The sequence below is a fragment of the Coregonus lavaretus genome (genome assembly GCF_964263955.1).
Source record: "Coregonus lavaretus genome assembly, chromosome: 14".
Lineage (NCBI taxonomy): Eukaryota > Metazoa > Chordata > Actinopteri > Salmoniformes > Salmonidae > Coregonus > Coregonus lavaretus.
In genome coordinates, this window is record NC_140001.1 from 34868717 (window position 1) to 34894225 (window position 25509).

General features: G+C 41.3%; 1 protein-coding gene across 2 annotated transcripts in view; it reads right to left on the reverse strand.

Annotated features, from left to right (window-relative positions):
- The window catches only part of LOC311141936 (hexokinase-2-like), a 58450-nt gene extending 33967 nt beyond the window's left edge, over positions 1–24483 (reverse strand). For both annotated transcript variants that reach the window (XR_014614254.1, XM_084177452.1), the window contains exons 1-2: positions 24200–24483; positions 11802–11964 (exon numbers count right to left, since the gene is read on the reverse strand). Coding sequence is in view for 1 of the 2 variants with exons in the window: in XM_084177452.1 (XP_084033578.1) it covers positions 11802–11964; positions 24200–24262 (226 nt within the window). In the remaining variant the exon portion in view is untranslated. The remainder of the gene's footprint in view (positions 1–11801; positions 11965–24199) is intronic.
- Positions 24484–25509: the final 1026 nt, after the last annotated feature.

Consider the following 25509-nt stretch of genomic DNA (forward strand, 5'->3'; position numbering starts at 1 on the left):
GAAAAAAAAAAAAAAAAACTTGTTTCAAAGAATTCTAAAAAATAAATAACGCAAAAGTGGTGCATGCATATGTATTCACCCCCTTTGCTATGAAGCCCCTAAATACGATCTGGTGCAACCAATTACCTTCAGAAGTCACATAATTAGTTAAATAAAGTCCACCTGTGTGCAATCTAAGTGTCACATGATCTGTCACATGATCTCAGTATATATACACACACCTGTCCTGAAAGGCCCCAGAATCTGCAACACCAATAAGCAAGGGGCACCACCAAGCAAGCAGCACCATGAAGACCAAGGAGCTCTCCAAACAGGTCAGGGACAAAGATGGGTTATAAAAAAATATCAGAAACTTTGAACATCCCACGGAGCACCATTAAATCCATAATAAAAAAATGGAAAGAATATGGCACCACAACAAACCTGCCAAGAGAGGGCCGCCCACCAAAACTCATGGACCAGGCAAGGAGGGCATTAATCCGAGAGGCAACAAAGAGACCAAAGATAACCCTGAAGGAGCTGCAAAGCTCCACAGCGGAGATTGGAGTATCTGTCCATAGGACCACTTTAAGCCGTACACTCCTCAGAGCTGGGCTTTACGGAAGAGTGGCCTGAAAAAAGCCATTGCTTAAAGAAAAAAATAAGCAAACACGTTTGGTGTTCGCCAAAAGGCATGTGGGAGACTCCCCAAACATATGGAAGAAGATACTCTGGTCAAATGAGACTAAAATTGAGCTTTTTGGCCATCAAGGAAAATGCTATGTCTGGCGCAAACCCAACATCTCTCATCACCCTGAGAACACCATCCTCACAGTGAAGCATGGTGGTGGCAGCATCATGCTGTGGGGATGTTTTTCATCGGCAGGGTCACATATGCTGAGCACTTGTTGGCTGCTTTTCCTTCACTCTGCCGTCCGACTCATCCCAAACCATCTCAATTGGGTTAAGGTCGGGTGATTGTGGAGGCCAGGTCATCTGATGCCGCACTCCATCACTCTCCTTCTTGGTAAAATAGCCCTTACACAGCCTGGAGGTGTGTTGGGTCATTGTCCTGTTGATAAACAATTGATCGTTCCACTAAGCCCAAACCAGATGGAATGGCGTATCGCTGCAGAATGCTTTGGTAGCCATGCTGGTTAAGTGTGGCTTGCTTTCTAAATAAAATCAGACAGTGTCACCAGCAAAGCACCCAAACACCACCTCCTCCATGCTTCAGTGGGAATCACACATGCAGAGATCATCCGTTCACCTACTCTGCGTCTCAAAGACACTATTTCTAAAACAAGCCATAGAAAGTTTGGATGCAATTTCAATTTAATCCTCCAGAAATTACAGAACAAATATTGCAACAAATATTGTGGTTAAACTCAAATATACTAATTGATAAAAAAACGTTATTTTTTGAGAAAATGTTTAAAAAAGGTATAATTTTCGTAAATGATATTATCGGTAGGAATGGTGGAGTTGTCGCACATGCAGCTAACAAAAACATATGGAAATGTCTGCTCTACCCAAAATTACAACCAAATAATTGCAGCATTACTGCAAAAATGGAAGAGGAGAAAAAAGTAAGGAACTTGTCTGTCGGCCTTGCATTAAAGAACATAATTGGTTAAAGAAAATTGTGATAAATAAAAAAAAGTTTACCAGTTTCATTTAAGGACCAAAAGATTGACAGCCGTCCCATATAGATTGCAAAATAGTTGGGAAGAGATTTTTGACATACTGATTCCATGGCATAGTGTTTATGAACTGATACGCAAAACGACGACGGATTCAAAACTTAAATTATTATATAAAATTCTTGCTACCAATAGAATGTTATTTGTATGGGGGATACAATCTTCCCAGCTCTGCAGATTTTGCTGCGAAGAGACAGAATCATTAGATCATTTGTTTTGGTACTGTCCATTTGTAGCTTGTTTCTGGACACAGGTCCAGGAATGGCTGAAGAATTTGCAATATTTGCATGGAGCTGACCCTGCAGATAGCACTACTGGGTGATCTGAAAAGCCATAGTCAATCGATCAATAATATAATAATACTTTTAGCAAAGATGTTTATTTTCAATTCACAAACTGTAGAAACAAATGAGAATAGAAAGGTTCAGAACTTTTGTAAAACATCACAGTACAGTTGAAAAATCCAATATGGATGGTGTTAAGAGATAGATGGGAGGTGTTGAATGGAACTGAAGTATGGGACTAATAACAACAACTAATAACAACAAGATAACTAGTGTAAGAAATGCTGTGTCCATAATAAGTATATAGGTTATATATTGTGAGCTTTTGTGAAAGATATGGCATATAGAAGCATACCAGATGGACATCATGAAAATGATCGGAGGAAGTTCAGGAGTAAAAACAAACAAAATATAATTAGTGACTGTGTCCATAAAATGTATATAGTATGTATAAGCATCAAGCAGATGCCTAAGCATTGTTGTTCACTAGTTTACTCCAATTAGGGAGGGGATGGTGGGGTTGGAAAGTAATAAGGGGAAATATATATATTTTTAAAGGATATGTATATATATGTATGTATATGTATTTATATTATTTTATTTCACCTTTATTTAACCAGGTAAGCCAGTTGAGAACAAGTTCTCATTTACAACTGCGACCTGGCCAAGATAAAGCAAAGCAGTGCGATAAAAACAACAACACAGAGTTACATACAGTGGGGGGAAAAAAGTATAACTCCACCCTACCTTGTCACAACACAACTGATTGGCTCAAACGCATTAACGAAAGACATTCCAAAAATTAACTTTTAACAAGGCACACCTGTTAGTTGAAATGCATTCCAGGTGACTACCTCATGAACCTGGTTGAGAGAATGCCAAGAGTGTGCAAAGCTGTCATCAAGGCAAAGGGTGGCTATTTGAAGAATCTCAAAAATAACACTTTTTTGGTTACTACATGATTCCATGTGTTATTTCATAGTTGTGATGTCTTCACTATTATTCTACAATGTAGAAAATAGTCACACAAAAAATAAAACTGGAATAAGTAGGTGTGTCCAAACTTTTGATTGGTACTGTGTGTGTGATATATATACAGTGGGGAGAACAAGTATTTGATACAATGCCGATTTGGTAGGTTTTCCTATTTACAAAGCATGTAGAGGTCTGTAATTTTTATCATAGGTACACTTCAACTGTGAGAGACGGAATCTAAAACAAAAATCCAGAAAATCACATTGTATGATTTTTAAGTAATTCATTTGCATTTTATTGCATGACATAAGTATTTGATCACCTACCAACCAGTAAGAATTCCGGCTCTCACAGACCTGTTAGTTTTTCTTTAAGAAGCCCTCCTGTTCTCCACTCATTACCTGTATTAACTGCACCTGTTTGAACTCGTTACCTGTATAAAAGACACCTGTCCACACACTCAATCAAACAGACTCCAACCTCTCCACAATGGCCAAGACCAGAGAGCTGTGTAAGGACATCAGGGATAAAATTGTAGACCTGCACAAGGCTGGGATGGGTACAGGACAATAGGCAAGCAGCTTGGTGAGAAGGCAACAACTGTTGGCGCAATTATTAGAAAATGGAAGAAGTTCAAGATGACGGTCAATCACCCTCGGTCTGGGGCTCCATGCAATATCTCACCTCGTGGGGCATCAATGATCATGAGGAAGGTGAGGGATCATCTCAGAACTACATGGCAGGACCTGGTCAATGACCTGAAGAGAGCTGGGACCACAGTCTCAAAGAAAACCATTAGTAACACACTACGCCGTCATTGATTAAAATCCTGCAGCGCACGCAAGGTCCCCCTGCTCAAGCCAGCGCATGTCCAGGCCCGTCTGAAGTTTGCCAATGACCATCTGGATGATCCAGAGGAGGAATGGGAGAAGGTCATGTGGTCTGATGAGACAAAAATTGAGCTTTTTGGTCTAAACTCCACTCGCCGTGTTTGGAGGAAGAAGAAGGATGAGTACAACCCCAAGAACACCATCCCAACCATGAAGCATGGAGGTGGAAACATCATTCTTTGGGGATGCTTTTCTGCAAAGGGGACAGGACGAATGCACCGTATTGAGGGGAGGATGGATGGGGCCATCTATCGCGAGATCTTGGCCAACAACCTCCTTCCCTCAGTAAGAGCATTGAAGATGGGTCGTGGCTGGGTCTTCCAGCATGACAACGACCCAAAACACACAGCCAGGGCAACTAAGGAGTGGCTCCGTAAGAAGCATCTCAAGGTCCTGGAGTGGCCTAGCCAGTCTCCAGACCTGAACCCAATAGAAAATCTTTGGAGGGAGCTGAAAGTCCGTATTGCCCAGCGACAGCCCCGAAACCTGAAGGATCTGGAGAAGGTCTGTATGGAGGAGTGGGCCAAAATCCCTGCTGCAGTGTGTGCAAACCTGGTCAAGACCTACAGGAAACGTATGATCTCTGTAATTGCAAACAAAGGTTTCTGTACCAAATATTAAGTTCTGCTTTTCTGATGTATCAAATACTTATGTCATGCAATAAAATGCAAATTAATTACGTAAAAATCATACAATGTGATTTTCTGGATTTTTGTTTTAGATTCCGTCTCTCATAGTTGAAGTGTACCTATGATAAAAATTACAGACCTCTACATGCTTTGTAAGTAGGAAAACCTGCAAAATCGGCAGTATATCAAATACTTGTTCTCCCCACTGTATATACATACACACACTTGCAAAAATGTCAAAAAATTAGTTTTTGCTTTGTCATTATGGCGTATTTTGTGTAGAGTGATGAGATTATTCTTTTTTTAATCCATTTTAGAATAAGGCTGTAACGTAACAAAATGTGGAAAAACTCAAGGGGTCCGAATACTTTCCGAATGCACTGTAGCCTAGTTAATATGAAGTGGAAAAAGTAACTGGCTGATTAGAAGTCTAACCGGCTGATTAGCCGGCAGCCAGCGCTAATATAAAACACGAGTCTGAGGATGGAGGTCTTATATTATGCAAATGCAGGTGTTTAAATCAGAAATATTTAATTCAAAATGACAGATCCAGTCTGAAAGCTGTCCCATCTACATGTCCTTTTACGGTTTACAGAACACCAGTTATCCAGAATCATGCTACTGAGGCTGAACAATAATTGTTCCACTACACCAGGGGACAGATAAAGATGAAAACAGACCACTCACCATAGTGGCAGCCTACCCATCGCCATGGCACCCAGCACAGCATGTAAATTGTAATATCTTCCCCTCTCTTTCTCTCTCCATCTCTACTGCTGTAGGATGCAGAGAAGACGAAGGCAGCATTCAATAAGTTATTGTCACATGCACAAGTACAGTGAAATGCCTTTCTTGCAAGCTCTTTTCCAACAATGCAGTATTCACCTGTGACAGCTCATCTACATCCACGGTAATGTGGATGACGACAGACCCAAGTCAGCCGGCCCCCACTCACAAACAAGTTGTGCCACAAATGCACTCAACTGAATGGTTCTACAAAGTCAACAAGGGTGAGATTCTACAGTTCTACAATGGCATACTTCCACCAGGGATTAGAATGTTATTCTTACATCTAGGTGACACCTTGCCAATGTGCAAACCATCTCTACAGTACATATTCCAAAACTCAATTTCATAAATCAGAAAATGTGCGTGCTTACTAGGTTGAGGCTACACTACTTTCCAGCCTGGTTTGTGAGGGTTAGGAGCCAAACCAGAGTGTTATGCTGAATATGAACATGGCAGATGTGGGGGGGGTTATATTGTGCAAATGCAGTTTAACAAAATATATTTAAAAATGTCAGATCCAGTCTGAAAATGTCCTTTCAATGTTTACAGAACGCCAGCTATCCAGAGTTATGCTACTGAGGCTGAAGAATTGTTCCACTGCACCAGGGGACAGAGAAGGATGAAAACAGAGACACCTTCACTCAATTTCACACAAAAAATGTATGGATTCTTGTACATGCTCTCAGTTCTCTTTACATTAGTAAATGTTGAATTTGATCAGGGGTGTCACTCAATTCATGGAGGGTCGTGTGTCTGCTGGTTTTGATATTTCCTTTCAATGTGTCCACTTAAAGGGATACTTCGGGATTTTGGATACCATTTTTATGTCTCTGTGTCCGGTAAGAAGGAAGTTACAGGGATCATGGGTGAGACTAAAATGAATTTCATTACAGCCACTGAGAGGACTTTGACCATGAAGCAGTAGACTCCTTACCACCACAGTCCTCTTTGAAAAGTGTTTTGTCTTTTCACCTATTGCCAATAACATACCCATGACCTTTAAAGGTGCTACTGATAAATTCTTTCCCCTATGTGGAAGCTACAGTGGGGAGAACAAGTATTTGATACACTGCCGATTTTGCATGTTTTCCTACTTACAAAGCATGTAGAGGTCTGTAATTTTTTCATAGGTACACTTCAACTGTGAGAGACGGAATCTAAAAAAAAAATCCAGAAAATCACATTGTATGATTTTTAAGTAATTAATTTGCTGTACCAAATATTAAGTTCTGCTTTTCTGATGTATCAAATACTTACGTCATGCAATAAAATGCAAATTAATTACTTAAAAATCATACAATGTGATTTTCTGGATTTTTGTTTTATATTCCGTCTCTCACAGTTGAAGTGTGCCTATGATAAAAATTACAGACCTCTACATGCTTTGTAAGTAGGAAAACCTGCAAAATCGGCAGCGTATCAAATACTTCTCCCCGCTGTATGTGAATTGCAACAGCACTAGACTGCATTTATAACAATCTCCCCCTCATCTTACTTCCCCATAACATGGCGGAGACTAGCATTTTGAGCCTTTTACTTTCAGTTTTGGTCTACCAGCTTAAAACAGATGGAAAGACTATATTTTTTGTTATTGAAAATATATTTCACAGCAATTTAGATGGTACAATGATTCCCTACACTATTCAGCGCTTGTATTCTTCAATAAACTGAAATTGAGTGAACAGTGTAGAGTTTTAGCAACCAGGAAATGACGATTTCTACATTGGCAGCTTGCCCCGGTTTACACTAGACAACACAGCCAAAGTCAAAACAGCTTTCCCATTTTGACAACAGAAGCCAGCGGGAGAAATCAATAGGCGAAAATCACAGCCAATCACACATACATACACAGTGAGGGAAAAAAGTATTTGATCCCCTGCTGATTTTGTACGTTTGCCCACTGACAAAGAAATTATCAGTCTAATTTTAAATGGTAGGTTTATTTGAACAGTGAGAGACAGAATAACAACAAAAATAACATCCAGAAAAACGCATGTCAAAAATGTTATAAATTGATTTGCATTTTAATGAGGGAAATAAGTATTTGACCCCCTCTCAATCAGAAAGATTTCTGGCTCCCAGGTGTCTTTTATACAGGTAAACTGAGATTAGGAGCACTCCCTTTAAGAGTGTGCTCCTAATCTCAGTTTGTTACCTGTATAAAAGACACCTGTCCACAGAAGCAATCAATCAGATTCCAAACTCTCCACCATGGCCAAGACCAAAGAGCTCTCCAAGGATGTCAGGGACAAGATTGTAGACCTACACAAGGCTGGAATGGGCTACAAGACCATCGCCAAGCAGCTTGGTGAGAAGGTGACAACAGTTGGTGCGATTATTCGCAAATGGAAGAAACACAAAAGACCTGTCAATCTCCCTCAGCCTGGGGCTCCATGCAAGATCTCACCTCGTGGAGTTGCAATGATCATGAGAACGGTGAGGAATCAGCCCAGAACTACACGGGAGGATCTTGTCAATGATCTCAAGGCAGCAGGGACCATAGTCACCAAGAAAACAATTGGTAACACACTACGCCGTGAAGGACTGAAATCCTGCTCAAGGTCCCCCTGCTCAAGAAAGCACATATACAGGCCCGTCTGAAGTTTGCCAATGAACATCTGAATGATTCAGAGGAGAACTGGGTGAAAGTGTTGTGGTCAGATGAGACCAAAGTCGAGCTCTTTGGCATCAACTCAACTCGCCGTGTTTGGAGGAGGAGGAATGCTGCCTATGACCCCAAGAACACCATTCCCACCGTCAAACATGGAGGTGGAAACATTATGCTTTTGGGGTGTTTTTCTACTAAGGGGACAGGACAACTTCACTGCATCAAAGGGACGATGGACGGGGCCATGTACTGTCAAATCTTGGGTGAGAACCTCCTTCCCTCAGCCAGGGCATTGAAAATGGGTCGTGGATGGGTATTCCAGCATGACAATGACCCAAAACACACGGCCAAGGCAACAAAGGAGTGGCTCAAGAAGAAGCACATTAAGGTCCTGGAGTGGCCTAGCCTGTCTCCAGACCATAATCCCATAGAAAATCTGTGGAGGGAGCTGAAGGTTCGAGTTGCCAAACGTCAGCATCGAAACCTTAATGACTTGGAGAAGACCTGCAAAGAGGAGTGGGACAGAATCTCTCCTGAGATGAGTGCAAACCTGGTGGCCAACTACAAGAAACGTCTGACCTCTGATTGCCAACAAGGGTTTTGCCACCAAGTACTAAGTCATGTTTTGCAGAGGGGTCAAATACTTATTTCCCTCATTAAAATGCAAATCAATTTGTAACATTTTTGACATGCGTTTTTCTGGATTTTTTTGTTGTTATTCTGTCTCTCACTGTTCAAATAAACCTACCATTAAAATTATAGACTGATCATGTCTTTGTCAGTGGGCAAACGTACAAAATCAGCAGGGGATCAAATACTTTTTTCCCCCTCACTGTATTTAGTTTGTTTTTACTCCTGAACTTCCTCTACCCTCAACCTCTCCGATCATTTTCATGATGTTCATCCGGTTTACTAGCTCTGACTTTGCTGATAACTACTTTGAGGAAAAATGTACTTACTATGACTGATGTGTGGTTGTCCCACCTAGCTATCCTAAGATGAATGCACTAACTGTACGTCGCTTTGGATAAGAGCGTCTGCTAAATTAATAAAATGTACTGCAGCTATATCATGGACATTTTCTGAAATTACAACGCAAAATACATTTTGAAAAGCCTGTGTAGCATCTTTAACAGTTTCATGAGATATAAAGTGGTGAATCTTTCAATGGACTGACATTCCGTTTTAATGCATAACAAGCAGACAACCAACATAAAATGTTAATTACCACACTCAGAGGTTTTATTCAACTCAATAAACAAGTATAAAATATGTTTTGAATCGTGTCACATTTGTTAAGTGACTAGCCTAAAATTCAACATTTCAATGACCTTTTAATTTGAATGCCTTTTCAAAGTGAGGAATACTTGATCGATGGTCAGTCTCAACTTAAGGAACACATTTCTGTAGAAAATCGAACCATGACATGAGAACAAAGACAGAAGGGCAGAGCGAGAGAGAGCGAGAGCGAGTTGAGAGAGAGTTGAGAGCGATAATAGCAGTTCAGTTGGATAGACACTTATCTGCTAGGCTGGGGTTTAACGTGCCAATAATGACCTGAGTCAACAGGCTGGGCAAACAGAGGTTTGGCCTGGTCACCTCTACAATTCACATTTACCGTTCCTCTCCAGTCACTAATGACAAATCACCTTCCCCAGTCTCTGAGAGTGTTTTTGATATGCCACCTGTTGTTTCGGTCACAGTCACTAACAGGTCAAACTCAGGGAAAACGCAGCTGGGACTCAAGGCTTCACATCACAATGTTCATGCAGAGTAGGCCTACAGGTAGAGCGCATGCCCAAATCACAGTTTCCTTCTTAGTGGAACGCTAGCGTGGATGGATATTGTAACAGAGCTCGGATGTTATACACTACCAGTCCAAAAGTTTGGACACATCTACTCATTCCAGGGTTTTTCTTTATTTTTACATTGTAGAATAATAGTGAAAACATCAAAACTATGAAATAACACATATGGAATCATGTAGTAACCAAAAAAAAGTGTTAAACATATGCTGAGCACTTGTTGGCTGATTTTCCTTCACTCTGCGGTCCGACTAATCCCAAACCATCTCAATTGGGTTGAGGTCGGGGGATTGTGGAAGCCAGGTCATCTGATGCAGCACTCCATCACTCTCCTTCTTGGTAAAATAGCCCTTATACAGCCTGGAGGTGTGTTGGGTCATTGTCCTGTTTTCTACAATGTAGAAAATAGTAAAAATAAATAAAAACCCTGGAATGAGTAGGTGTGTCCAAACTTGACTGGTACTGTATGTGCCATTCTTCACCAGCATACTCTCATTACCTAAATTGGTCATTGTATGTAAATTATAAAGTATTTTTGTCTGTAATGTCGTTTTAGTTATGCGTCGGACCACAGGAAGACTAGCTGTCCTTATGGCGTCAGCTAATCGGGATCCTAATAAAATTAAATCTAAAGTGGTTAATCAATCAAAAACCTCCCTGACGTCCTATTCATCTCAGCAAATTACAGAACTGTCCATAGTTGAAATATTTCTAAGCATACTCCAAGCAGCTATTCATATCCTAAACAAGTACAACGGCCACCTTGAAAAAGAAAAACTTTCATTCACAATCTGCGCCCATTCAACTTTTCCTAGATTTACATAGTTATTACTTCTAAACAAAAACACTTTCTGGGGTTCTCATAGGCTTACGTTGTTGCTTGAACAGTCGGCAAAATTATATTTGGTCGTAATAGTTGCAAAATACCTATTTTGGATGCAGCAGTTGTTTGCTAAAATGCTAACGCTCATTGATATAGTCCGGTGCCAAAGAGCCATTTTACTGGTTGAAGTGTTTATTTTTGGGGTATAATGCAGTTGATTAGCAACGATAACACAAACATTATATTAAGCAGGACATTCATGAGACTTTCAATCTAATTATAATCCAAAGGTAGTGTGAAATGCACTCATAAGAAACTTTTTTTGCTGCCGGTCTATAGACGGGTTGGTTGTTTAGCAACAAAACCGGCGTGTGTGCAACTATGGGGCAAAACAGACGGGGTTGGCTTAGATTGTTGACAACATGTAAACTACATTTCGCATCCAATGTTTACTGAAAACATAAATACCTTTGCACAATGAGCACTTCTCTCAAATCGTTACAGTTATTGGTTAGCTACCTAGCGAATTTGAACCATATTAACATAGACATGACATCAGTCAAAACAAGACACGGTATCAAGAACAAGATAAAACTCTAGCACCCGCCCTTGCGATGATAACGACACAGCCTTTTTCTAAAATATTTTATGAGAATGGAGAACACGTTGGGAGGGATCTTACACCATTCCCCTATACAGAATCTTTCCAGATCATTGATATCCTTTGTCTGTACTTATGGACTGTCATCTTACATTCAAACCACAGGTTTTCAATGGGTTTCAAGTCTGGATACTGAGATGGCCATTGCAAAAGGTTGATTTTGTGGTCAATTAACCATTTCTTTTTGGATTTTGATAAGCGCTTGGGATTGTCTTGCTGGAAGATCAACTTGTGGCCAAGTGTCAGCCTCCTGGCAGAGCAACCAGGTTTTTGGCTAAAATGTCCTGGTACTTGGTAAAGTTCATGATGCTGTTGACCCATAACATCAAAGATCCACCCCCATATTTGACTGTAGGTATTAGGTACTTTTCTGCACATCTTTCTGTTTTTCGATGCCAAACCTACCATTGGTGTGCGTGGCCAAAGAGCTCTATTTTCATGTCATCTGACCATAGCACCGGTTCCAATCCAAGCGCCAATGCAGTTTATCAAACTCCAGGCAGTGCTTTGATCAGATGACATGAAAATAGAGATCATAGGCCATACATACCAGTGGTGGGTTTGGCGTCTCTTTATTTACGACACAACCTAAAAATAAATTTTAAAAAAATGACTCAACAGCTGTCAGTCAAGCCCCCTCCCTCGACGCTCTCACCTGTCCCATCAGGGGTGGAGCGCACAAACGTGGGCAGCATCTTGACAGCAGCCGTGGGGTTGGAGTCACGGCCCAGACCCTTGTCCATCTCCCGTCGGAATCTCACCGATACGTCCATCAGGTTCTCGTCCGATAACCGCAGGTGGTACAGGTATTTATCCACCTTGAGAGAGAAAAAGAGAGTAATCTAGATGTAACTGGAGGTGGTACAAGTATCTATCCAACTGACCTTAGGAAAGGGAGACAGAGAGAGGAAGATGGATAAGTACAGTGGGGAAAAAAAGTATTTAGTCAGCCACCAATTGTGCAAGTTCTTCCACTTAAAAATATGAGAGAGGCCTGTAATTTTCATCATAGGTACACATCAACTATGACAGAGAAAATGAGGAAAAAAAATCCCAAAAATCACATTGTAGGATTTTTAATGAATTTATTTGCAAATTATGGTGGAAAATAAGTATTTGGTCAATAACAAAAGTTTCTCAATACTTTGTTATACAGTGATCCCTCGCCACTTCGCGGTTCACTTATCGCGGATTCGCTATTTCGCGGATTTTCATAATGCATTTTTTTTTTTTTTTTGGTGCATTGTGCTCTGCATTCTGATTCGCTAAAAACTCACTCCCGCTTCTTGTATCAAAACATGCTACGAATTGTGCTATCATTTTGTCGTCTCGTGCAGTTATGTGTACGTACATAAAACAGCTTGGCAAATTTACATTAAGTTGGCCAAATTATCTTGTAATTTCGAACATCTTCTAAACCCATAATGTCGACGAAACGGCCTACACGTGAGTCACTGTATTTGTATACATGTAATAGTTGCTAATTGTAAAAAAAAAAAAGTTTTCTATTTCGCGGATTTCACTTATCGCGGGTCATTTTCGGAACGTAACCCCCGCGATAAACGAGGGATTACTGTATACCCTTTGTTGGCAATGACACAGGTCAAACGTTTTCTGTAAGTCTTCACAAGGTTTTCACACACTGTTGCTGGTATTTTGGCCCATTCCTCCATGCAGATCTCCTCTAGAGCAGTGATGTTTTGGGGCTGTCGCTGGGCAATACGGACTTTCAACTCCCGCCAAAGATTTTCTATGGGGTTGAGATCTGGAGACTGGCTAGGCCACTCCAGGACCTTGAAATGCTTCTTACGAAGCCACTCCTTCGTTGCCCGGGCGGTGTGTTTGGGATCATTGTCATGCTGAAAGAGCCAGCCACGTTTCATCTTCAATGCCCTTGCTGATGGAAGGAGGTTTTCACTCAAAATCTCATGATACATGGCCCCATTCATTCTTTCCTTTACACGGATCAGTCGTCCTGGTCCCTTTGCAGAAAAACAGCCCCAAAGCATGATGTTTCCACCCCCATGCTTCACAGTAGGTATGGTGTTCTTTGGATGCAACTCAGCATTCTTTGTCCTCCAAACACGACGAGTTGAGTTTTTACCAAAAAGTTCTATTTTGGTTTCATCTGACATTCTCCCAATCCTCTTCTGGATCATCCAAATGCACTCTAGCAAACTTCAGACGGGCCTGGACATGTACTGGCTTAAGCAGGGGGACACGTCTGGTACTGCTGGATTTGAGTCCCTGGCAGCGTAGTGTGTTACTGATGGTAGGCTTTGTTACTTTGGTCCCAGCTCTCTGCAGGTCATTCACTAGGTCCCCCCGTGTGGTTCTGGGATTTTTGTTCACCGTTCTTGTGATCATTTTGACCCCACAGGGTGAGATCTTGCGTGGAGCCCCAGATCGAGGGAGATTATCAGTGGTCTTGTATGTCTTCCATTTCCTAATAATTGCTCCCACAGTTGATTTCTTCAAACCAAGCTGCTTACCTATTGCAGATTCAGTCTTCCCAGCCTGGTGCAGGTCTACAATTTTGTTTCTGGTGTCCTTTGACAGCTCTTTGGTCTTGGCCATAGTGGAGTTTGGAGTGTGACTGAGGTTGTGGACAGGTGTCTTTTATACTGATAAGTTCAAACAGGTGCCATTAATACAGGTAACAAGTGGAGGACAGAGGAGCCTCTTAAAGAAGAAGTTACAGGTCTGTGAGAGCCAGAAATCTTGCTTGTTTGTAGGTGATCAAATACTTATTTTCCACCATAATTTGCAAATAAATTCATTAAAAATCCTACAATGTGATTTTCTGGATTTTTTTTCCTCATTTTGTCTGTCATAGTTGACGTGTACCTATGATGAAAATTACAGGCCTCTCTCATCTTTTTAAGTGGGAGAACTTGCACAATTGGTGGCTGACTAAATACTTTTTTTCCCCACTGTAAGCCTTGTTCGAGCCAGAAAGGCTCATAGGGCAGGAGCATATCTCCTGATTCTGTAGCATGAGGCAGCTTGATGTACCAGTGCACTCCCTGGACAGGACGCTAGCATAAATATTAACCAATATTCCCTATTGATTATTAGCTACGTCTGACGTCTATTCTGACATGATAATTCAATGATCATTAGGGTTGCCATGCAGTGACATTGGTAGCTATGCAAAGGAACAATAATCTGTTTGTTTAGGCCTAGATATGTGGTTATAAGCGTGTCTCTATTTTGTTGCTTTACCACTGAAGTTAGCATACATAATGTTGTGTTCAATTAGCACATTTAGTGTGTGTCAGGGTTTCCGTTAGCTGATAAAACTGCTGCTGGACAAAATGACCGGGGTGGAAGAAAAAAAACATTATAAAATAATGCTTTTTATTCATTGATGGAAATAGTAGTCGATGTAAATACATTTGACCGTCATGCTTATCGGTCTATAGGGAAATTTGCATAATTTATAATTAAATTGCATTGTGTATTTTCGTTAGTCTTCATGCATCTTTTTTATCCAACACAACTATCACACACGCACAGCGTCTATCTTGAGAGGCACATCTCCTGCAACTGCTCAGCTGGTTGCTGTTGTAGTATCCTATATATATATATATATATATATATATATATATATATATATATATATATATATATATATACACTTTAATAAGCCCGTTCATTGCCCAACAATAAATGCAAATCGCATGTTAAAAACTGTTTTAGTGCATGATTAAAATGAGCTACTATTTTTATTTCTCAACTGGTAATTGAAGCGCGCCTCCCATTCACCATTTGTGGAACAGTTTCATTTCAATAATAAATAAATGTTTCTCAAAATCATTGTCACATGGTTAAAGATAAAAATCTGAATAAAATGCAACTAATGCGAGAGCACCAGCCTCTGCCATATGGACACATTGATACTGTGATTCATTGGCAGCTTAAGAAATGAGCGCATGGAACTCATAGCCTATAGACAAATGCAGCAGTATGCCTATAACCTCTATTGTCAACTAAGTAAAAAAAATACAAAGCTAACAAATAAAAACAGTACTAGAAAATGAAAATTCAGATTATTTCTAATCGCAGTCATCTCTCTACTCAGCCATTCTGTTGTAATTGACAATTTATAAAAAAATAAAACAATCAAAGGGCAAACAATTCACACTGACAAAATGAATGTGTAAGAACTGGCGAGAGACAGCTGAGCCATTCTGGAGAGAGACTTGCCTATAGCACACACCCCTCCCCTTCTTCTTCATCTCAACATTTTAAATTATAATCAAGACACATTATCTTCACACATATTGTTAATGCTTTTCACTGACAGCCGCAACTCAAATCAGCTAGGCCTATTGCCACTCCCGCTGCCCAAATAGACATAGGCCTATGAGCTTGTGATTTGAAACAATCCACAGCAATTTTTTTAAAGAAGCAAATTATCCTCAATTCTTCTTTGGCTAAGTCATGCTTTCTGGTGAATTATTTTGAATGATTTAATTCTGTATAGACAGGAGTAATTTTATAATTTAGGCAAATTTATTTCAGCCTAGAGAACCTGCTTCAATGTCATTTATCTCTTGTTCTATTGGTTTTCATATCAACTTTATTTCCTTGTCCAGAAGTCAAAGGAACAATCCTAGTCATACTAGCAACCCATTCTTGTTGTTGCATCTTTAGATTCCCCCTCTTTTTAAGTTTCTAACAGAGAATTTAATCTCTGTCACATATGGAACCGCTGTCATCAGGTACACTGTTTAGAATGGTGTTTTCCCTGCGAATTGCATTTTGGCAAATGTTTTGAAAAATATGTTTTATTGGCTGCTTCATTACAGGAGTTGCATGTCCTGTTAAGATGCATTACCATAATCTAAATGTGATTCCCGGTCACGTTGTCCTAACGGAAACCCTGGTGTGTGTGTGCGCATGCATGCGCGTGCGTAGCTATGGTCCGGAGCCAGTAGGGACAGTGGCATTACATCTTGTCAAAGTTACATCTTATCATACTACAATCTCCCCTGGCTGAAATGCCAACAGTCATCTGATAATGCCCGCTTTGTCATGATAATATTAATGTTTCAGAATCAGAACAGAGTGAATGTTTCCACAGTCTGGGTGACATTACGGACAAGCAGTCAGAGAGACTACACTATGGAAAATCATAATTCTCTATCTTATTTGTTAGGCACGTCGTCTACAATAGGCCTAGATCCATTTGTTTTCCTTCAATCATATCACCATCAAAGCCAAATCTGACTATCTCTGTAGGCCTCTCATCTCAAACATCCTTCCTCCGACAACATTTTATTGTACTGGAAGTCACACTTCCCCAGGGCTAACTAACCCCACCCCCTGCTTTACTGGTTGGCTCCAACTCCAGGAACTGAATGCCTCTGCTAGGCAGCAGCCATATGTACAAGCAGCTGATTTCCCACATGGCCCAACCACACTCATCTAAATACCAGGAACCACACAACCTCACTGGCTTGCGAAACGGGTCCGGCAGCAAGGAGCATGTGACTGGAGGAAGGGGGAACAAATGAGACGAGTAAAAAACGGCTAGCAAACCACAAACCAAATATTTTGGCTTTATTGTATGAGTCTCAATGCCTAGCTGATCTACAGTAAAAGCCTCCAAACCACAACATAGCCTACACATGCTGATATCATTGATAAAAGTGGTAGACTGCTGCCTTGCACAATCACGTGGCCCGGCGCCAGTAAGTAAGGCAAGACCCTGGTACAGTGGCTGCGTCCCAAATTGCATCACACACACACGGGGGAGGGGGGGGGGGGGCAGTAACCGAAAGGTCGCTGCTTCTAATTCCCGAGCCGACTAGGTGAAAAATCTGTCGATGTGCCCTTGAGCAAGGCACTTAACCCTAATTTCTCCTGTAAGTCGCTCTGGATAAGATCGTCTGCTAAATGACTAAAACGTAAAATGTACATACACACAGTTGAAGTCGGAAGTTTACATACACCTTATATATTTAAACTCAGTTTTTCACAATTCCTGACATTTAATCCTAGTACAAATTCCCTGTTTTAGGTCAGTTAGGATCACCACCTTATTTTAAGAATGTGAAATGTCAGCATAATAGTAGAGAGAATTATTTATTTCAGCTTTGATTTCTTTCATCAAATTCCCAGTGGGTCAGAAGTTTACATACACTCAATTAGTATTTGGTAGCATTGCCTTTAAATTGTTTAACTTGGGTCAAACGTGTCAGGTAGCCTTCCACAAGCTTCCCACAATAAGTTGGGTGAATTTTGGCCCATTCCTCCTGACAGAGCTGGTGTAACTGAGTCAGGTTTGTAGGACTCCTTGCTCGCACACGCTTTTTCAGTTCTGCCCACACATTTTCTATAGGATTGAGGTCAGGGCATTGTGATGGCCACTCCAATACCTTGACTTCGTTGTCCTTAAGCCATTTTGCCAAAACCTTTGGAAGTATGCTTGGGATCATTGTCCATTTGGAAGACCCATTTGCGACCAAGCTTTAACTTCCCGACTGATGTCTTGAGATGTTGCTTCAATATATCCACATAATTTTCCTTCCTCATGATGCCATCTATTTTGTGAAGTGCACAAGTCCTTCCTGCAGCAAAGCACCCCAACAGCATGATGCTGCTACCCCCGTGCTTCATGATTGGGATGGTGTTCGTCGGCTTGCAAGCCGCCCCGTTTTTTCTCAAAACATAACGATGGTCATTATGGCCAAACAGTTCTATTTCTGTTTCATCAGACCAGAGGACATTTCTCCAAAAAGTATGATCTTTGTCCCCATGTGCAGTAGCAAACCGTAGTCTGGCTTTTTTATGGCGGTTTTGGAGCAGTGACTTCTTCCTTGCTGAGCGGCCTTTCAGGTTATGTCGATATCAGACTCATTTTACTGTGGATATAGATACTTTTGTACCTGTTTCCTCCAGCATCTTTACAAGGTCCTTTGCTGTTGTTCTGGGATTGATTTGCACTTTTCGCACCAAAGTACGTTCATCTCTAGGAGACAGAACGCGTCTCCTTCCTGAGCGGTATGACGGCTGCGTGGTCCCATGGTGTTTATACTTGCGTACTATTGTTTGTACAGATGAACGTGGTACCTTCAGGCGTTTGGAAATTGCTCTCAAGGATGAACCAGACTTGCGGAGGTCTACAATTTGTTTTCTGAGGTCTTGGCTGATTTCTTTTGATTTTCACATGATGTCAAGCAAAGAGGCACTGAGTTTGAAGGTAGGCCTTGAAATACATTCACAGGTACACCTCCAATTGACTCAAATTATGTCAATTAGCCGATCAGAAGCTTCTAAAGTCATGACATCATTTTCTGGAATTTTCTAAGCTGTTTAAAGGCAGTCAACTTAGCGTATGTAAACTTCTGACCCACTGGAACTGTGATACAGTGAATTATAAGTGAAATAATCTGTCTGTAAACAATTGTTGGAAAAATTACTTGTGTCATGCACAAAGTAGATGTCCTAACCGACTTGCCAAAACTATAGTTTGTTAACAAGAAATTTGTGGAGTGGTTGAAAAACAAGTTTTAGTGACTCCAACCTAAGTGTATGTAAACTTCAAACTTCAACTGTACATATACACACACACACACACACACACACACATACATATAAGTGCACTACTTTTGACCAGAAGGCTCTAGTCAAAAGTAGTGCACTATATGGGAATAGGGTGGCATTTGGGACACATCCCCTTAAGTCACCTTGGCGTGAATGTCCTGGCTAGCACCAAAGCAACAGATTGTGATTAATACATATCTGATACACTGACAGGACACAACGTTCCAGCAGCAACCTGGACAGACTGACTGTACAGCATTAAATCTGAAACTGGAGACAGGCCTAGATAGCAGAACCACACCGGAATAGAAGGGTAGAGGGGAAAAGTAGCGAGGGAAGAATGGTCGAGACATGACACTCCCATAGCCACGAGAATATGTTTTGAGTTGATGGTAGGCCTTAATTTTACGTCATTAATGCCTACATGACAGGATAAATTATCAGTATTTTTTTTTATACTACACAAATGACTGAAATTAGTGGCTACTGACACTGTCAAACAGATAATGAATAAATAAAAAATGACCTGGTCTTGACCTGGCCCAGGGAAAATAAAAAGACAGCTTGTACAGTATTAGGAGTAGAGATATACACATACACGACAGAAGCATGTGGACACCTGCTTGTCGAACATCTCATTCCAAAATCATGGGCATTAATATCGAGTTGGTCCCCCCTTTGCTGCTATTACAGCCTACACTCTTCTGGGAAGGTTTTCCACTAGATGTTGGAACATTGCTGCATGGACTTACTTCCATTCAGCTACAAGAGCATTAGTGAGGTCGGGCACTGATGTTAGGCCTGGCTCACAGTCGACGTTCCAATTAATCCTGAAGATTTTCGATGGGGTTGAGGTCAGGGCTCTGTGCAGGCCAGTCAAGTTCTTCCACACCGATCTCAACAAACCACTTCTGTATGGACCTTGCATTGTGCACGGAAGCATTGTGATGCTGAAACAGGAAAGGGTCGTTGCCAAAGTTAAAAGCACAGAATCGAATGACAATCTAGAATGTCATTGTATGCTGTAGCGTTAAGATTTCCCTTCACTGGAACTAAGGTGCCTAGCCCGAACCATGCCAAACAGCCCCAGACCATTATTCCTCCTCCACCAAACTTTATAGTTAGCACTATGCATTCGGCCAGGTAGCGTTCTCCTGGCATCCGCCAAACCCAGATTTGTCCGTCGGCCTGCCAGATGGTGAAGCGTGATTCATCACTCCAGAGAACGCGTTTTCACTGCCCAGAGTCCAATGGCGGCAAGCTTTACACCACTCCAGCCGACGCTTGGTACCTTCAGGCGTTTGGAAATTGCTCCCAAGGATGAACCAGACTTGTGGAGGTCTACAATTTGTTTTCTGAGGTCTTGGCTGATTTCTTTTGATTTTCCCATGATGTCAAGCAAAGAGGCACAGGGTTTGAAGGTAGGCCTTGAAATACATCCACAGGTACACCTACAATTGACTCAAATGATGTCAATTAGCCTATCAGAAGCTTCTAAAGCCATGACATCATTGTCTGGAATTTTCCAAGCTGTTTAAAAGGCACAGTCAACTTAGTGTATGTAAACTGCATCGCAGTGCTAACTGTGCCACTAGAGATCCTGGTTCGAATGCAGGCTCTGTCGCAGCCAGCCGCGACCGGGAGACTCATGGGCGGCGCACAATTGGCCCAGCGTCGTCCAGTGTAGGGGAGCGAATGGCCGGCAGGGATGTAGCTCAGTTGATAGAGCATGGCGTTTGCAATGCCAGGGTTGTGGGTTTGATTCCCACTGGGGGCCAGTATAAAATATATATATATAAAATTTTGACGTGTGGCTTGATTGAACCATATTATGCGGAAGATGTGGACTGATTGGTTGAAATTGCGAGCCCTCTTTTTGTACTGGGGTGATGGGTCAGTTTCATGAGATATTGTTGCGATGATTTGACTGTTTTATGCAGAAATAATGCACTGATAATATGCAGGGAATTGTTTATTTTGCACACAAAAAATGGTGATCACCGAATCGTGGAATCCTGTAGGGTCTAAAATGTTGCTACTCACTGACAGCGCGAAGAGAAATATAATCCATAGAATGACATTGACCATTCAAGTCAGAACTGGCAGCCATTTTGAGCATACCCATGAGTTTACCAGTCAAATTCCTGGGTGAGAGGTTCCAAAACCCTTCTATGGATTATATTCTTATGACTGCAACACAAGTTGTTTGCTATTTGGCGTGCGTGCTGCCCAAATTCAGTCAGTGTTCAGAGAGGAGTAATTATATAATTTTGGCAAATTTATTTCAATTTATCAGGGGGCGATGCAGCACCCCTACTTCCCGCGGCTATGGACAGGAATCATAATTTTGTCATGGCGTAAGTAGGGTAAAGCAGACTAGCCTAGAGAGAATGGATCAGAAGGGTGAGAAGCCCAAATGTAGCTGCCAGTGACGGAGCAGGCAGATCAAAAAGGACAAGTATGTGACATTTATTGACCTAAGATGGGGCTGTAAAATGTCAATTAAGTCTGATGCTAGTAGTACAGTCTGTGCCCGCACCTTACAGACTTAGCAAGTCAAGCTCACAGCCGGTGAGTTTGTCTGGACTGGTGCGATACCAACAACGAGACAGCCTACAGAGAGGAAGTGAGGGCCCTGGCAGAGTGGTGCCAGGAAAATAACCTCTCCCTCAACATTAACAAAAATGAAGGAGCGGATTGTGGACTTCAGGAGACAGCAGAGAGAGCATGCCCACAGTGAAGAAGGTTAAAAGCTTCAAGTTCCTCGGCGTACACATCACTGACAATCTGAAATGTTCCACCCACACAGACATTGTGGTGAAGGCGGCGCAACAGTGAGGTCAGTACAGGTGCATCAATGCTGGGATCGAGAGACTGAAAAACTGATTCCATCTCAAGGCCAGACTACCACCCGGTTACTCATCCCTGCACCTAAGAGGCTGCTGCCCTTTGTACATAGACATGGAACACTGCTCACTTTAATAATGTTTACATACTGTTTTACTCATTTCATATGTATATACTGTATTGTAGTCAAGGCCATCCTATTCAACTATTGCTGTACATATACTATTCCATCCATGTACTCTTCAGATATACTCCATATTCTATCCGCATACTGTCCATAATGTCTATACATCACACACACACACACTTATACTCCGGACTACGACATTGCTCATCCTGATATTTCTATATTTCCATTCTTTACTTTTAAATGTGTGTGTATTATTAGATATTACTGCACTGTTGGAGCTAGTAACATAAGCATTTCGCTACACCCGCATCAACATCTGCTACAATTTTATGTCACAAAATACCCCTGTCCCGCTACAAGCAACACAAAGCTCTCATAGATGCTGCCCTTGCCACATATGCAGCACAGCTGAGAGGGAGTGAGTGTGTGTGTTTGGGGTAGTGAACCTAAACCTAAAAGGTGAGTGAGAGGGTGATGGGTGAAAGAAAGATGACTTACCAACCTGGTGTCAGAGCATTTCATATTATTCTGTACGTAAAGCCAAGATATTCCATTTAGTGTGATGTGTTACGCTTCGTATGGTATGTATTACTCCTGAGTGGCGCAGTGGTCTAAGGCACTGCATCGCAGTGCAAACTGTGCCACTAGAGATCCTGGTTCGAATCCAGGCTCTGTCGCAGCCGGCCGCGACCGGGAGGCCCATGGGGCGGTGCACAATTGGCCCAGCGTCGTCCAGGGTAGGGGAGGGAATGGCCGGCAGGGATGTAGCTCAGTTGATAGAGCATGGCGTTTGCAACGCCAGGGTTGTGGGTTCGATTCCCGACTGTAAGTCGCTCTGGATAAGAGCGTCTGCTAAATGACTAAAATGTAAATGTATTAATTTGTGGATGTCCCATCACCCATTTCGTATGATATGTTATGAATTACAATTCATATATGTTACGAATTAGCAAAACATGTGTTGTTACGAATTCTAGCTAGGGGTTAGGTTAAAGGGTTAGGATTAGCTAAAAGGGTTAAGGTTAGGGGAAGGGTTAGCTAAAAGGGTTAAGGTTTGGGTTACCTAACATGCTAAGTAGTTGCAAAGTAGCTAAAAAGTAGTAAGTAGTTGAAAAGTTGTTAATTAGCTTAAATGCAAAAGTTGTCCATGAGATTTGAACTCACACCCCGACCAACCAACCTACTTAAGTAACTATATGTCTAATGTAACATACTCATGATCAGAAATGTCTGAGGTTTCCAGGGTAAGAGTAGTGAAGAAGTTGTCATATGCTGAGGCAGTGAAGAAAGTAGAGGAAGATGGGTCAAGGGGGAGGAGTGGTGAGAGTAGTAGGTATGTACCAGTACAGGGGGATAGGCCAACAAGTGATGTATGTTTCAGTAAGATTGGATTTTTAGCATTTATAGCAATGGTTATTAATTGTACTGCAGGGATGGAATGTAAGTCGAAGAAAATTGAGGTTGTGGTGGCAGCTGCAGAGAGGTATTTTGGTGTGCGAGACTTAACATCAGAAGAGTTACAAGGAGTGTTAAGTGGTGATGTCCCATCATTTCAGGTTGAGGGCATGAGGTAGGAATTAATATATTTAAATAGTGGAGTAGGGTGGTGTTAATTATTAATAATATTTTTGAATTTGTGAGTGTAGTGTTAGATGGTAGGGTATTTTTTATTTTATTTTTTCAAGCAAAATATAAAGGAGTTGTACTCCAGTCTAGTAGATGGCGGTAATGCAACAAATTGGATGCCAACCGCCATTAAACCTCATCGAAAAAGAAGTAACATACTAATTTGTGTGTCCCGGATTTAAGTTTACCATGTTACGTCTAGTCTATGAGACCAGGCTGGATTTACGTACCAGCACTTCACCGTAGGCTCAATTTAACAACCATTTAACGTTCGCCTACTACTGATGTAAAGATAAGTGTGCATGCATCCTGTGTCTAATTATGTGGATAGTCCTGTTTAGGTCAGTGATGTAGACAGTATTAAGTTTCTGGTTCAGCCAAGCTAAACTGACATGCCAACAGTCTATTTATCAAAACATTGCTAGGTCAGTGCTGCTATTTCTTGCTGCCATCCATGGACAGGGCCGACGGCTCTCGCTCTGGCATTGAAATGCGGAAACAAGAAGATGCGCTCTTACTGCATATTGAACAAGTCAGTAAAAGTGAATAATATTTGGCCATATCTCGTCAGTGTCTTCAACTTTAATTGAGTTAGTTTTGATAGACATTGACGTGGGGCATTTGACGGAAAATAAAACTATTTAGCTACCACTCCTATGAGTGAATTCGACACAATGGTAAATGGCTCAAAGAAACTAGCAAGACGTTCCACTGACGCAATGCCAACATGATCCGAGTCATCACACGACACGTGTGGCGTACTTCCAAGTAACCTCTTCTTTCGAGTGCTAGCAAACCGGTCAACGAACAAATATCACTTGAAAATATGTTCATTTGTTGTTCTTTAATAACATAAAAAGAGCAAAGACGTGTAGCTATGTTTTCTAGGCACTTACTTGTTGAACTTTGTCATGGTGGAGCTCCGTGAAGTAGTAAGCCAGAAGATGAGAGGCTATCATCGTCGTGGTGAATGTGCTTCTCCTCTACCACTTAGTTAGTTAGCAATGTCAATTTAATTATTTCCTAGAGGGCGTGTTCGTTAAAGTTGTCGGCAACTAGTCATAACGTCGAACAAAATCGCAATGACAACTTTATAGAGATGAAGGCTACCGAAGTCCCATCGATAACTTCCACCTACTTCGAACAAGTAATTCTTAATATTCTTCGCGTCATTGCTGGCGATTGGCCACGAGGAAGGTGTGGCTTCTCGTCTACTTGTCTAATGATAAGCAAATTATCAATTATGAATACTATAATTAAACACTACATATCCTTAGATATTATGATTTGATCTCTCAGAGCAACTTTTAACCTTTTTTATATAATATTAGTATATCTTATTCATAGAGATAAAACTAATCGTGAGCTTGGTTTGTGAGTTTGGTTTGTAATACAGTGAGCTTGGTTTGTAATACAGATTAAACTGATGTGTCCTTCATTTCAGAGTGACTGACAATTCACATTTCTTACATTCATGAACTTCCAGAAGAAGAAAACATCTCATCACAGTAACAAAAAACTGTATGGGGAAAGAATGCAATTTAAGGCAGGAAATTGACAGGTCAGAGATAATTATTTCCACAACAATGTAGCAATATATCCCATTTAGCACAGCTGTAGCCTATTCAGGTGCCTCATTCTATTCTGTAGCCTATCCTGTAGCCCACTTGTGTGTGTGAGTTTGATGTATTATATGCACCAAGTCAAGGTCAGTCATTTTCTGCAACAAGTAACAATTGAAATCATACTGACATGATCTCAGTACTTTGGCTCACATCTGCACTTCCCATGAAGCTGAATGACTAGGCATTACAGTAATCTGAGGATTCTTCTCTATTAGAACAATAGTAGGCTACTGTCTCAGAGGATCAGGGTTGCGGTCAGTTATATTTCAATTCAGGACGTTTTTTGTGATCTTGATATTTCAGCATGTGACGATAGATATAACCTTCAGATAATGGTGTGACTCAGACCGTGTCAGCTGCTGCTAATAGAATCTCTGAGTCGGATAGAACACAAGGTCAGAACATTGGGATCTAACTCCAAACTGCTGCATAGCAGCTATTGTCCAGAAAAATGCCACACCAACAGCCACTGTTGTCACATCAGAGCAATGCAAACCTACTGGTTGAAGTATGCCTATCTCTTTGTCAGTACCTACGCAGTGGTCAGGCAGTGTGCTGGCCATTCTGCCAATTCTCATCCT